The 14,739-nt window shown below is 40.4% G+C and overlaps 1 protein-coding gene across 8 annotated transcripts in view; it reads right to left on the bottom strand.

Moving 5' to 3' along the window:
* DNM3 (dynamin 3) overlaps positions 1-14,739 on the bottom strand; it is a 638,181-nt gene that overhangs the window by 522,998 nt on the left and 100,444 nt on the right. For all 8 annotated transcript variants that reach the window (XM_069545637.1, XM_069545635.1, XM_069545641.1 and 5 more), the window contains exon 2: positions 4,035-4,108. In XM_069545637.1, the coding sequence (XP_069401738.1) occupies positions 4,035-4,108 (74 nt within the window). The remainder of the gene's footprint in view (positions 1-4,034; positions 4,109-14,739) is intronic.

Genomic DNA, 14,739 nt, shown 5'->3' with positions numbered 1-14,739 from the left:
GTTAGGTTGCGTGTGCATGTTGTTTTTTTTCAGTCAACGACATGCATATTCAATGTGATCTTGGCAAGGCAGCAGAGAACAGTGGCATGAATACGTTCAGTTCAGTTTTCCAGTCGTGTCCAACTCTCTGCAACTCCATGGACTGCAGCACACCAGGCTACCCTTTCCATCAACAACTCCCGGAGCCTACTCAAACTCATGTCTATAGACATGAGTTGGTAATGCCATCCAACCATCTCATACTCGGTCATTCCCTTAACTCACAGCTTCAAATTTTCTCAGCATCAGGGTCTTTTTCAATGAGTCAGTTCTTTGCATCAGCTGGCCAAAGTATTGAAGTTTTAGCTTCAGCATCATCCTTCCAATGAATATTCAGGACTGATTTCCTTTAGAATGGACTGGTTGGATCTCCTTGCAGTCTAAGAAACTCTCAAGAGTCTATTCCAACACCACAGTTCAAAACCATCAATTCTTCTGTGCTCAGCTTTCTTTATAGTCCAACTCTCACATCCATACATGACCAAAGGAAAAACCATGGCTTTGACTAGATGGACCTTTGTTGGCACAGTAATGTCTCTGCTTTTCAATATGCTATCTAGGTTGATCATAGCTTTTCTTCCAAGGAGCAAATGTCTTTTAGTTTCAAGTCTGCAGGCACCATCTGCAGTGACTTCGGAACCCCAAGAAATAAAGTCTGACACTGTTTCCACTGTTTCCCCATCTATTTCCCATGAAGTGATGGGACCAGATGCCATGATCTTCATTTTCTGAATGTTGAGCTCTAAGCCAACTTTTTCACTCTCCACTTTCACTTTCATCAAGAGGCTTTTTAGTTCCTCTTCACTTTCTGCCATAAGGGTGGTGTCATCTGCATATCTGAAGTTATTGATGTTTCTCCTGGCAATCTTCATTCCAGCTTGTGCTTCTTCCAGCCCAGCCTTTCTCATGATGTACTCTGCATATAAGTTAAATAATCAGGGTGACAATATACAGCCTTGATGTACTCCTTTTCCTATTTGGAACCAGTCTGTTGTTCCATGTCCAGTTCTAACTATTGCTTCCTGACCTGCATACAGGTTTCTCAGGAGGCAGGTCAGGTGGTTTGGTATTCCCATCTCTTTAAGAATTTTCTACAGTTTGTTGTGATCCACAGAAAGGCTTTGGCATAGTCAATAAAGCAAAACTAGATGTTTTCTGGAACTCTCTTGTTTCTTTGATGATCCAGCAGGTGTTGGCAATTTGATTTCTGGTTCCTCTGCCTTTTCTAAATCCAGCTTGAACATCTGGAAGTTCATGGTTCACGAACTGCAGAAGCCTATCTTGAAGAATTTTGAGCATTACTTTACTAGCATGTGACATGAGTGCAATTGTGCCATAGTTTGAGCATTCTTTGGCATTGCCCTTCTTTGGGATTGGAATGAAAACTGACCTTTTCCAGTCCTGTGGCCATTGCTGAGTTTTCCAAATTTGCTGACATATTGAGTGCAGTACTTTCACAGTATCATCTTTTACGATTTGGAATACCTCAACTGGAATTCTATCACCTCCACTAGCTTTATTCATAGTGATGGTTCCTAAGTGATGCCCACTTGACTTCCCATTCTAGGATGTCTGGCTTTAGGTAAGGGATCACATCATCATGGTTCTCTGGGTCATGAAGATCTTTTTTGTATAGTTCTTCTGTGTATTCTTGCCACCTCTTCTTAATATCTTTTGCTTCTGTTAGGTCTACCATTTCTGTCTTTATTGTGCCCATCTTTGCATGAAATGTTCCCTTGGTGTCTCTAATTCTCTTGAAGAGATCTCTAGTCTTTCCCATTCTATTGTTTTCCTCTATTTCTTTGCCTTGATCGCTGAGGAAGGCCTTCTCATCTCTCCTTGCTGTTCTTTGGAACCGTAGCATGAAGCAAGATCTTAGTTCCCTGCCCGGGAATTGAACCTGGGTAGCCTGGATGAAAATCAGGAATCCCAGCCACCAAACCAGCAAGGGCTAGCAGCTACAAGGTGTTTTTCCCTATATGTTTGCCCCCAGTAAAAAATGCATGTATCACAGAGGCAGAAACTGTAAATGCAGGTAAAACATTTATTATTAGAGACACAGTACAACAAGTGGGTGAGCACACAGAAAAACAACCTGTTTAGTTGAGATAGAGGCAAGGCAGAGATGCACACTTAGAGAAAGATAGAGGCAAGGCAGAGATGCACACTTAGAGAAAGGGTGTGGGCGTCCCCCCTGGTGAGGAGGAGCGCAGTAAAGAGGCTGTTGGTCATTTCTATAAGGCAGTTTTTCCAGGTCTTTGTCTTCATTCAGGCCACATATCTGGTTCCTTTTACCACATGTGACATAACCTGGGATCCTCCCCTGGGGTGTGTATACATCCCTCAGTCAAGATGAATCTCGAAGTGAAGGCTTCTGAGAGAAGCAAGACTCATTACGGCCTGGAATTATCCTCTGACTTCTTATTTCAGGGAGACTTTATGCAAATGTGTAATGTCTCCCTTATCCTGTCACCCTGATTATTTAACTTATATGCAGAGTACATCATGCGAAATGCTGGGCTGGATGAGGCACAAGCTGGTATAAAGATTGCTGGGAGAAATATCAATAATCTCAGATATGCAGATGACACCACCCTTAGGGGAGAAAGAAGAGCCTCTTGATTAAAGTGAAAGAGGAGAATGGAAAAGCTGGCTTAAAGCTCAACATTCAGAAAAGTAAGATCATGGCATCTGGCCCCATCACTTCATGGAAAATAGATGGGAAAACAATGGAAACAGTGATAGACTTTATTTCTTGCGGTTCTAAAATCACTGCAGATGGTGACTGCAGCCATGTATTAAAAGACACTTGCTACTTGGATGAAAAGCTATGACCATCCTAGAAAGCATATTAAAAAACAGAGACATTACTTTGCTGACAAAGGTCCATCTAGTCAAAGGTATGATTTTTCCTGTGATCATGTATGGATGTGAGAGTTGGACTATAAAGAAAGCTGAGCGCCAAGGAACTGATGCTTTTGAACATGGTGTTGGAGAAGACTCTTGAGAGTCCCTCGGACTGTAAGGAGATCCAACCATTTAATCCTAAAGGACATCAGTCCTGAATATTCATTGGAAGGTCTGATGCTGAAGCTGAAGCTCCAATACTTTGACCACCTGATGCGAAGAACTGACTCATTGGAAAGGACTTTGATGCTGGAAAATTGAAAGCGTGAGGAGAAGGGGACAACAGAGGATCAGATGGTTGGATGGCATTGCTGACCTGATGGACATGAGTTTGAGCAAACTCCAGGAGTTGGTGATGGACAGGGAAGCCTGGTATGCTGCAGTCCATGAGGTTGCAAAGAGTCGGACATGGCTGAGCAGCTGAGGAACCTAACTGAACTGAACTCCCTTATCTTTTTTCTCAGAAGGGTCTTTGCCTCTCTTTGTCTTTGCCATGATTATTCCCTTGAGGTGTTAACAAGAGACAAAGACTGGCTATTTACCTTGTTTCTGCTGTTATATCCATCTTCTTCAAGAGCAAATGGGAGGCTGGTGTAAATTCCTCAAATGGAGTCTACCTATCTCTTGTCTTAGAAATTGCAAAGAGGAAGCTGGCTGATTGTGAATTTCCAACCTGGAGCTCGCCTATCTCTTGACTCAGAAAACGCAAGAGGTGGCTGGCTGACTGGAAATGTCCAACCTGGATCCTGTCTATCTCTTAACCTCAGATGGATATTAAATTACTTTTAAAAAATTCTCAGACACACACACACACACATAGGCACAGGAAGAAAGCATACCAAAGAGGTATTAGAAGTTATGCCACACTATAAAATTACAGATATATTACAATGAGAATAAATGTAATAAAAGGAATTGAAATATAATAAAACGAATTTTAAAAGCAATGAAAAAGGGAGTGTTCTAGAGAAACATATCGGCAGCTAATGGTCACCAAAACATTCCTGCTGCTACGACCCAAAACCCAGCAACGAGAAAATAGGTACCACAGATACATCATCCATGTAGCAATCATCCTTTTCCGTTACCTGCTTTGGAAGTAATCAGCTGCAGCACTAGAGGCCTTCTAGTTACAATGCCTGACCCTCGAGGGAGAAAGTCCCTAAGAAAAAAAGAAAAAGAATAGATTAAGGCATTTAAAGGAATTCTTATCACTGATCAAATTACAAATCAAGATACATAATTTTCAACCTTTCAATGAAAGACCCATTTTATAAAAGAGGTATTTGCAAAACAAAAATGGAGGAGTGGGTAAGGGTCCTTATACTGAATATTAATACACATACATTATTATAATGACCTCACTGGAATATGTAATTCACTCATTTAGCTGGGATTAATTCATAAAAATTTGCCTTAGACTACTGTGTATTGTCAATTATTTTTTATTTTCAGAGAACATACATTTAGAAAAACATCTGATGTGGAAGTTAATCCTTAAACTCTTTGGTAATTAAAAAATTCATCACTTCATCCACCTTTCAGACTAATATTCACACCATCAAATACTGCCCATTTTAAGAGGTAATAAAGGCACACTAAACTGTATTTTCAAATACCTAAAATTTCTCTCTAACACAGTCACACAAAATATGGGATTCAGTCCAGTTCAGTCGCTCAGTCACGTCCGACTCTTTGTGACCCCATGAACCGCAGCATACCAGGCCTCCCTATCCATCACCAACTACCGGAGTCTACCCAAACCTATGTCCATTGAGTCGGTGATGCCATACAACCATCTCATCCTCTGTTGTTCCCTTCTCCTCCTGCCCTCAATCTTTTCCAGCATCAGGGTCTTCTCAAAGGAGTTAGTTCTTTGTATCAGATGGCCAAAGTATTGAAGTTTCAGCTTCAACATCAGTCCTTCCAATGAACAGTCAGGACTAATCTCCTTTGGATGGACTAAGTGGAGATAAATGTTGGGTATGTAAGAAGTAACAGCATAAAAAATACTGTAATTTGATTTTTTTTTTGTTTTCATTCCTGATAGGAGCTTATTAAAATAGAGATTTTTTTTCAAATAAACATTTTCTTTCAAATGGCATGCTAATATGCCCTAGATCAATAAAACTACAGCAAAGAGAGTATTTTATAATTACATCTACACTGCCACATAACTCAGTACAGATTCTGCAATGTTAAAGAGAAATCATAAACATATCTATAACACTGCTTTTAAAAACAGAATGCTTCACAACTTTTAGAAGAGTCATAATTTTAAAAATCACAAAATTCCATTCAAAATAAATTTCAGACTCAATAGCAATGGTTCCCATAAAGTAGCTCCAGGACCACCAGAAAGTATTTTGACCACAGACACCAAGGATCCATCTGGGGAAGAAGCAGCATCGAGACTCTTTAACAAGCACCAGGGGACTGATGTTTACCATGGCTGGAGAACCACTGGCCTCACGATAGGAAATGTTCCTGAACGATCTAGTGGGTAACAACAGCGTGGGATCTCTTCAAGAAAATCAGACATGCCAAGGTAACATTTCATGCAAAGATGGGCAAAATAAAGGGCAGAAATGGTATGGAAGCAGAAGATATTAAGCAGACGTAGCAGGAATACACAGAAGAAATATACAAAAAAGATCTTCACGACCCAGATAATCACAGTGGTGTGATCACTCACCTAGAGCCAGACATCCTGGAATGCAAAGTCAAGTGGGCCTTACCAGCATCACTATGAATAAAGCTAGTGGAGGTGATGGACTTCTAGTTGAGGTATTTCAATTCAAAAAAGATGATGCTGTGAAAGTGCTGCACTCAATATGTCAGCAAATTTGGAAAACTCAGCAGTGGCCACAGGACTGGAAAAGGTCAGTTTTCATTCCAATCTCAAAGAAAGGTAATGCCAAAGAAGGCTCAAACTACTGCACAATTGCACTCATCTCACATGCTTAAAGTAATCCTCAAAATTCTCCAAGCCAGGCTTCAACAGTGTGTGAACTGTGAACTTCCAGATGTTCAAGCTGGATTTAGAAAAGGCAGAGGAACCAGAGATCAAATTGCCAACATGTGCTGGATCATGGAAAAAGCAAGAGAGTTCCAGAAAAACATCTATTTCTGCTTTATTGACTATGCCAAAGCCTTTGACTATGTGGATCACAACAAACTGTAGAAAATTCTTAAAGAGATGGGACTACCAGACCACCTGACCTGCCTCCTGAAAAATCTGTATGCAAGTCAAGAAGCAACAGTTAGAACTGGACAGGGAATTTTAAAAAGATGGTAGCAATAACCCTGTATGCAAGACAGCAAAAGAGACACAGTTGTATAGAGTCTTTTGGACTCTGTGGGAGAGGGAGAGGGTGGGATGATTTGGGAGAATGGCATTGAAACGTGTATAATATTATATAAGAAATGAATCACCAGTCTAGGTTCAATGCAGGATACAGGATGCTTGGGGCTGGTGCACTGGGATGACCCAGAGGGATGGTATAGGGCAGGAGGTGGGAGGGGGGTTCAGGATTGGGAACACGTGTACACACGTGGCGGATTCATGTTGATGTATGGCAAAACCAATACAGTATTGTAAAGTAAAATAAAGTTAAAAAAAAAAAACTGGACATGGAACAACAGACTGGTTCCAAATAGGGAAAGGAGTACATCAAGGCTGTACATTGTTACCCTGTTTATTTAATTTATATGCACAATACATCATGAGAAATGCTGGGATGGATAAAGTACAAACTGGAATCAAGATTGCCAGGGGAAATATCAATAACCTCAGATATGCAGGTGATACCAACCTTATGGCAGGAAGTGAAGAAGAACTAAAGAGCCTCTTGATGAAAGTGAGAGAGGAGAGTGAAAAAGTTGACTTAAAGCTCAACATTCAGAAAACTAAGTTCATGGCATCTGGTCCCATCACTTCATGGGAAATAGATGGGGAAACAATGGAAACAGTGACAGACTTTATTTTGGGGGCTCCAAAATCACTGCAGATGGTGATTGCAGCCATGAAATTAAAAGACGCTTGCTCCTTGGAAGAAAAGCTATGACCAGCCTAGACAGAATATTAAAAAGCAGAGACATTACTTTGCCAACAAAGGTCCATCTAATCAAAGCTGTGGTTTTTCCAGTAGCCATGTATGGATATAGGAGTTGAACTATAAAGAAAGCTGAGTGCTGAAGAATTGATGCTTTTGAACTGTGGTGTTGAAGAAGACTCTTGAAGGTCCCTTGGACTGCAAAGAGATCAAAACAGTCCATCTTTAAGATCAGTCCTGAATGTTCATTGGAAGGACTGATACTGAGGCTGAACCTCCAATACTTTGGCCACCTGATGAGAAGAACTGACTGATTTGAAAAGACCCTGATGCTGGGAAATATTGAAGGCGGGAGGAGAAGGGGACCTCAGAGGATGAGATGGTTGGATGGCATCACCGACTTGACAGACATGAGCTTGAGTAAACTCCGGGAGTTGGTGATGGACAGGGAGGCCTAGCGTGCTGTAGTCGATGGGGATCGCAAAAGTCAGACACGACTGAGTGACTGAACTGAATTGAATGGCATGGAATTACTATCAGTTTCGTAGGAAAGCTGGCAGAACACAGCTTCAACACAGATGGGATTTCAGTAAAGAACAGCTTATACAACCAGTAAAGGTCAGTGAGAAGGCTGCAAAACCCAAGGCTTTAGCTCCACTGATACTTTAAAACAGGGCATTACAGAGATAAAATTGAGCAAAATTTTCTCCACTTACAACTAATTTATTTTGCAAGCACTAGTATAAATTCTAACAGCCTCTTAGGTAGGTTAATGAAGTTACTCCTTGACTCCAAAGGCTAAGTTTCATTTCGAATGTCACTGATGTGACTAAAATAGAGAATAGTGAAATTACAGATTTGTTTTACTCTTTAAAAAAAATCTACCAGAATAAATAATATTATTTACTTATCAAAAAAATTCACTGAAAAACTAAGAACTCCTAGAGAGATGCTGCGGCCATGGGTCTGTACTTAGGTGTATGAAACCTAATAAGAAGAGACATGCATGCACATAGAAAACCATTTAGAAGGGATCAGATAAAATACATTAGAGTTCAGAAAAGAGAGATTAAAACTCTTTTAAAAACATTTTAGTCAGTTCAGTTCAGTCACTAAATCATGTCCAACTCTCTGAGACCCCACAGATTGCAGCACACCAGGCTTCCCTGACCATCAGCAACTCCCAGAGCTTACTCAAACTCCTGTCCATCAAGTCGGTGATGCCATCGAACTATCTCATCCTCTGTCGTCCCCTTCTCCTGCCTTCAATCCTTCCCAGCATCAATGTTTTTTCCAGCAAGTCAGTTTTTGGCATCAGGTGGCCAAAGTATTGGAGTTTCAGCTTCAGCATCATCCTTCCAATAAATATTCAGGACTGATCTCCTTTAGGATGGACTGGTTGGATCTCTTTGCAGTCCAAGGGACTCTCAAGAGTCTTCTCCAACACCACAGTTCAAAAGCATCAATTCTTCGGTGCTCAGCTTTCTTTATAGTCCAACTCTCACATCCATACATGGCTACTGGAAAAACCACAGCTTTGACTAGATGGACCTTTGTTGGCAAAGTAATATCTCTGCTTTTTAATATGCTGTCTAGGTGGGTCGCTTACTCCTTGGAAGGAAAGTTATGACCAACCTAGACAGCATATTTAAAAGCAGAGATATTACTTTGTCAACAAAGGCCCGTCTAGTCAAGTCTATGGTTTTTCCAGTGGTCCTGTATGGATGTGAGAGTTGGACTATAAAGAAAGCTGAGCACTGAAGAATTGATGCTTTTGAACTGTGGTATTGGAGAAGACTCTTGAGAGTCCCTTGGACTGCAAAGAGATCCAACCGGTCCATCCTAAAGGAGATCAGTCCTGGGTGTTCATTGGAAGGACTGATGTTGAAGCTGAAACTCCAATACTTTGGCCACTGATGCGAAGAGCTGACTCACTGGAAAAGACCTTGATACTGGGAAAGATTGAGGACAGGAGGAGAAGGGGAAGACAAAGGATGAGATCACCTTTGTGATCTTTTGGACAGCATCACCAGCTCAATGGACATGGGTTTGGGTGGACTCCAGGAGTTGGTGATGGACAGGGAGGCCTGGCGTGCTGCGGTTCATGGGTTCGCAAAGAGTCAGACATGACTGAGCGACTGAAGTGAACTGACTAGGTTGGTCATAGCTTTTCTTCCAAGGAGAAAATGTCTTTTAATTTCACGGCTGCAGTCACCATCTGCAGTGATTTTGGAACCCCAACATAGTCAGTCACTGTTTCCATCATCTATTTGCCATGAAGTGTTGGGACCATATGCTATGATCTTAGTTTGCTGAATATTGAATTTTAAGGCAACTTTTTCAGTCTCCTCTTTCACTTTCATCAAGAGGCTCTTTAGTTCTTCATCAGTTTCTGCCATAAGGGTGGTGTCATGCACATATCTGAGGTTATTGATATTTCTCCCAGCAATCTTAATTCTAGCCTGTGGGTCATCCAGCCTGGCATTTCATACGATGTACTCTGCACATAAGTTAAGTAAGCAGGGTGACAATATACAGCTTTGACCTTCTCCTTTCCCTATTTGGAACCAGTCTGTTGTTCCATGTCCAGTTCTAACTGTTGCTTCTTGAGCTGCATACAGATTTCTCAGGAGGCAGGTCAGGTGGTCTGATATTCCCACCTCTTTAAGAATTTTCTAGTTTGTTGTGATCCACACAGTCAAAGGCTTTAGCATAGTCAACAAAGCAAAAGTAGATGTTTTTCTGGAACTCTCTTGCTTTTTTGATGATCCAGCAGATGTTGGCAATTTGATTTCTGGTTCCTCTGCCTTTTCTAAATCCAGCTTGAACATCTGGAAGTTCATGGTTCACGAACTGCAGAAGCCTGTCTTGGAGAATTTTGAGCATTATTTTACTAGCGTGTGAGATGAGTATAATTGTGCAGTAGTTTGAACATTCTTTGGCATTACCCTTCTTCAGGATTGGAATGAAAACTGACCTTTTCCAGTCCTGTGGCCACTGCTGAGTTTTCCAAATTTGCTGACATATTGAGTGCAGCACTTTCACAGCATCATCTTTTTCGAATCAAATTACCTCAACTGGAATTCCATCACCTCCACTAGCTTTGTTCATAGTGAGGCTTCCTAAGTGATGCCCACTTGACTTTACATTCCAGGATGTCTGGCTCTAGGTAAGTGATCACACCATCATGGTTATTTGGGTCATAAAGATCTTTTTTGTACAGTTCTTCTGTGTATTGTTGCCACCTCTTCCAACATCTTCTGCTTCTGTTAGATCCATATCATTTCTGTTCTTCATTGTGTCCATCTTTGCATGAAATGTTCCCTTTGTTTTCTGTAATTTTCTTGAAGAGATCTCTAGTCTTTCCCATTCTATTGTTTTCCTCTAATTCTTTGCACTGATCATTAAGGAAGACTTTCTTATCTCTCCTTGCTATTCATTTGCATTCAAATGGGTATATCATTCCTTTTGTCCTTTGCCTTCACTTCAGTCGTTCAGTCATGTCTGCTGCGACCCCATGAACATCATGTCAGGCCTCCCTGTCCATCACCAACTCCTGGAGTCCACACAAACCCATGTCCATCGAGTTGGTAATGCCATTCAACCATCTCATCCTCCTGCCTTCCATCTTTCCCAGCATCAGGGTCTTTTCCAATGAGTCAGCTCTTCACATCAGGGGGCCAAAGTATTGGAGTTTCAGCTTCAACATCAGTCCTTCCAATGAACACCCAGGACTGATCTCCTTTAGGATGGACTGGTTGGATCTCTTGGCAGTCCAAGGGACTCTCAAAAGTCTTCTCCAACACCACAGTTCAAAAGCATCAATTCTTTGGCACTCAGCTTTCCTTACAGTCCAACTCTCACATGCATACATGACCACTGGAAAAACCATAGCCTTTACCTTTAGCTTCTCTTATTTTCTCAGCAATTTTTTAGACCTCCTCAGATACCATTTTGCCTTTTTAAAAACATCTAGGTACATATAATTAGAAACTCTTTTAATAATCTCCTGAATCTATATTATTAATAGAATATTTGCTATTTTGGATGTTTTCAATAATCACTTTAAGAAAATCAGACCTACTCTGTGTCAAGGCCTAAAAAGAGAAAGTTAATTTGAGAATCAAAATGGATAAAGGGAAAACAAAACAAAACTCCAGAGCAAAGAGCTAGAGGCCATCTGTTTGAGTTATTAGGACCATGAATGAGGTTTTAGTATATATAGATACCAAAAATAAAATACACAGGACTGAGTGATGGTGTTTAACAAGTCAATAAAGTATTTTCCTTAAGAGAAAGAGGTAGAAAGAAAGATGGAAAGGAGGAAGGGAAAAAGGAGGTTTAGTGACTTAGATACCTTTGTGCTGGCATCTGTTTCAACTCATGCTTGTGATCATATGTTTATAATGTAGAGGTAGTAACAATTCTTTGAACATTATTAAAGCAAAAGAGAAGGTATCATACATTTTAAATAGCAAATAATTATCATATGTTTGGCTAAAAAGTAAGCCAACAGATACAGCTTACACTTATCTCTACTTTTGTATTAAGTAAACAGAACTTTTCATTAAGAGTAATAAGTGGTTTCAAGTACCCACTTCGTGGCTCTAACCAGTTCTACCTGCAACACATACATTCCCACCAAAAGTCAAAAGATTTGGTAACCAAATCCTGCCATTTCAAAGTCTTTTCTGACTTCACAGTAGGATTTGAGCACAAGAAAGCACCAAAGAGAAATTTCTTCTGAAGAGTAATTAACCTGGCTCCCTGAAGATTCACATCATTCTGGTGATACAGCGGCATGAAAACCATATGCCCAGCAGCCTCCTGCTGTGAGAGCTGAGGGGGTAAACACTCAAATGAAACACAGAGTACCTCACATAGAGCCCCAGTTCTACCACGGAATGGGCAAAATTCTCTAAACCTGTTTCCTTTTCTACTAATTTGAAATGATTCTATGAAATCAAATGAAATGCACACATGGCAAATTTGCAGGATGCGTGGGGCTGGTGCACTGGGATGACCCAGAGGGATGGTGTTGGGGGTGGGGAAAGGGGGGGTTCAGGATTGGGAACACATGTACACCCATGGCAGATTCATGCTGATGTGTGGCAAAACCAATACAATATTGTAAAGTAAAATAATAATAATAATAATAATAAATTAAAAAAGGAAAAAAAAAAGAAAAATAAAAACCAAAGCACCACAGAAAAAAAGTAGCACTATTATTATTGCTATGGGGTGTTTTCCCTTATATTTTAGCATATTCTCATCTACAAAAAAAAGTCTTGACAATTTTTAACATTTCATGAATCAAATGTGGATCTGAAGTGTCTGAGACTCCGCCCGATTGGTCCTCTTGATGCTGACCAGCTGCACTGGTTTGGAAATCTCAGTTCCTTATTCCAGCCTCAATCAACAGGGAGCCAGGGCACTGATATAAGAATCATGAATAATTCATTAGCCACTAAGTACAACCATCCATTTGAATTTCAGGTGGTTGGTTCTGCTGAAAGCAGATCTAACAGAAAAATTACTTCATTGAATTAATGCTGGAAAAAATGACTGTGCCTTTACTATTATTGTGGATATAAATTATGCAACATTTTCCTCAAAAACGGACCTTCAAGCTAAAGTGCAAAGAGTACTATGGAGAGATGTAGTATTAAATTGACTCTCTTCTTTAGCCTGAATGCCTCACCTATGATCGGACTGTACAGATTTTAAGGCAGGAGTAGTGTCTCCATCTCTATGCCACATAGCAGCCACAATCCAAATGCCTTTCTTCTCTCTCAGCCCACCTCAACAAAGCACTAATCTACACAGTCTTAACAGCTGGTCTTCAGGTAATAAGTCAATTCTCTTTCATGCTTTCCTGATTTCTGAACAAAAAGTAGAGAACAGTTTCCATGCTATGGTCTAAGAACCACCTTGATAACATTTCTTATTGGCTCTTCCGGAAACTTAGTTACCAAGAAATATGATCATTGTTCAATTACAAAATGAGTGACCCTGAGAAACCTAAAAAGAGAGCAATGGCTGTATCAGAAAAGCTAAAAGAATTCTCCCCCTTAGCAAATAAATTATGAACATGTTTTTGTTCAATATAGATGTAATGATGACTAACTAGATGGTCTGTTCAATAAATAAATGTTTAACATCTGCCCTTGACTAAAGTCAAGAGGTATAACTCTTAACCTCCAATAAGTTAATTCAAATAACTGATCCATTCAAACAATCTTAGTCTTGGAGGAAGGCTATTGACGTTCAGTCATTCAGTCATGTCTGACTCTTTGTGACCCCATGGACTGCAGCATGCCACACCTCCCTGTCCTTCACCATCTCCTGGAGCTTGCTCAAATTCATGTTCATTGAGTTGGTGATGCCATCCAACCATCTCATCCTCCATCATCCCCTTTTCCCCCTGCTTTCAAGCTTTCCTAGCATCAGGGTCTTCTCTAATGAGTCGGCTCTTCCCATCATGTGGCCAAAGTATTGGAGCTTCAGCATTGTCCTTCCAATGAATATTCAGGACTGATTTCCTTTAGAATGGACTGTTTTGATCTCCTTGCAATCCAAGGGACTCCCAAGAATCTTCTCCAACACCACAGTTCAAAAGCATCAGTTCTTCAGTGCTCAGTTTTCTTTATGGCCCAACTCTTACATCCATACATGACTACTGAAAAAACTATAGCTTTGGCTATATGAATCTTTGCAGGCAAAGTAAGGTCTCTGCTTTTTAATATTCTGTCTAAGTTGGTCATAGCTTTCCTTCCAAAGAGCAAGTGTCTTTTAATTTCATGGCTGCAATCACCATCTGCAATGATTTTGGACTTCAAGAAAATAAAGTCTGTCACTGCTTCCATTCTTTCCCCATCTATTTGCCATGAAGTGATGGGACCAGATGCCATGATCTTCGTTTTCTGAATGTTGAGTTTTAAGCCAACTTTTTCACTCTCCTCTTACACCTTCAGCAAGAGGCTCTTTAGTTCCTCTATGCTTTCTGCCATTAGGGTGGTGACATCTGCATGTCTGAGGTTATTGATATTTCCCCCAGAAATCTTGATTCCAGTCTGTGCTTCATCAAGCTTAGCATTTCGCATAATGTACTCGGCATATAAGTTAAATAAGCAGGGTGACAATATATAGCCTTGATGCACTCCTCTCTCAATTTGGAACTAGTCCATTGTTCCATGTACAGTTCTACCTGTTGGTTCTTAACCTGCATACAGGTTTCTCAGGAGGCAGGTCAGGTGGTCTGGTATTCCCATCTCTTTCAGAATTTTCCACAGTTTCTTGGGATCTACACAGTCAAAGGCTTTGGCATAGTAAATGAAGCAGAAATAGATGCTGACGTGGCAGATGGGAAATAACATGCAAATAACTACAATAAGTATAACACGCTCTGTGGTTAAGTTCTATGATTGATAAGATGAAGTACCAACACACCATAGGGAATAATCTATTCTTCTTGGGGTACTAGTCAGAAACTATTTCAGAAACACATGAGGTAGGAGGGACTTCACAGGAGATCAGGAGGACACAGAACATCGTGGAACTGTAAGTATTAAAGAAAGGTCAGGATGAGGTGAGAAGCATCTGGAGAAGACCTTAGAGGCTTCAGTTTTGTTTTTTATTCCTATGAAAATAAGAGGGAACTGAAGAGTTTTAATTGATCAAATTACAGATCAATTTCAATTTCATGATTGAAAAATGAACTGTAAATGCCACTAGAGAA

The sequence above is a fragment of the Ovis canadensis genome, chromosome 12 (genome assembly GCF_042477335.2).
Source record: "Ovis canadensis isolate MfBH-ARS-UI-01 breed Bighorn chromosome 12, ARS-UI_OviCan_v2, whole genome shotgun sequence".
Classification (NCBI taxonomy): domain Eukaryota; kingdom Metazoa; phylum Chordata; class Mammalia; order Artiodactyla; family Bovidae; genus Ovis; species Ovis canadensis.
Note: the sequence above shows the minus strand (reverse complement) of the source record. Positions and strands in the feature narration are given on the sequence as shown.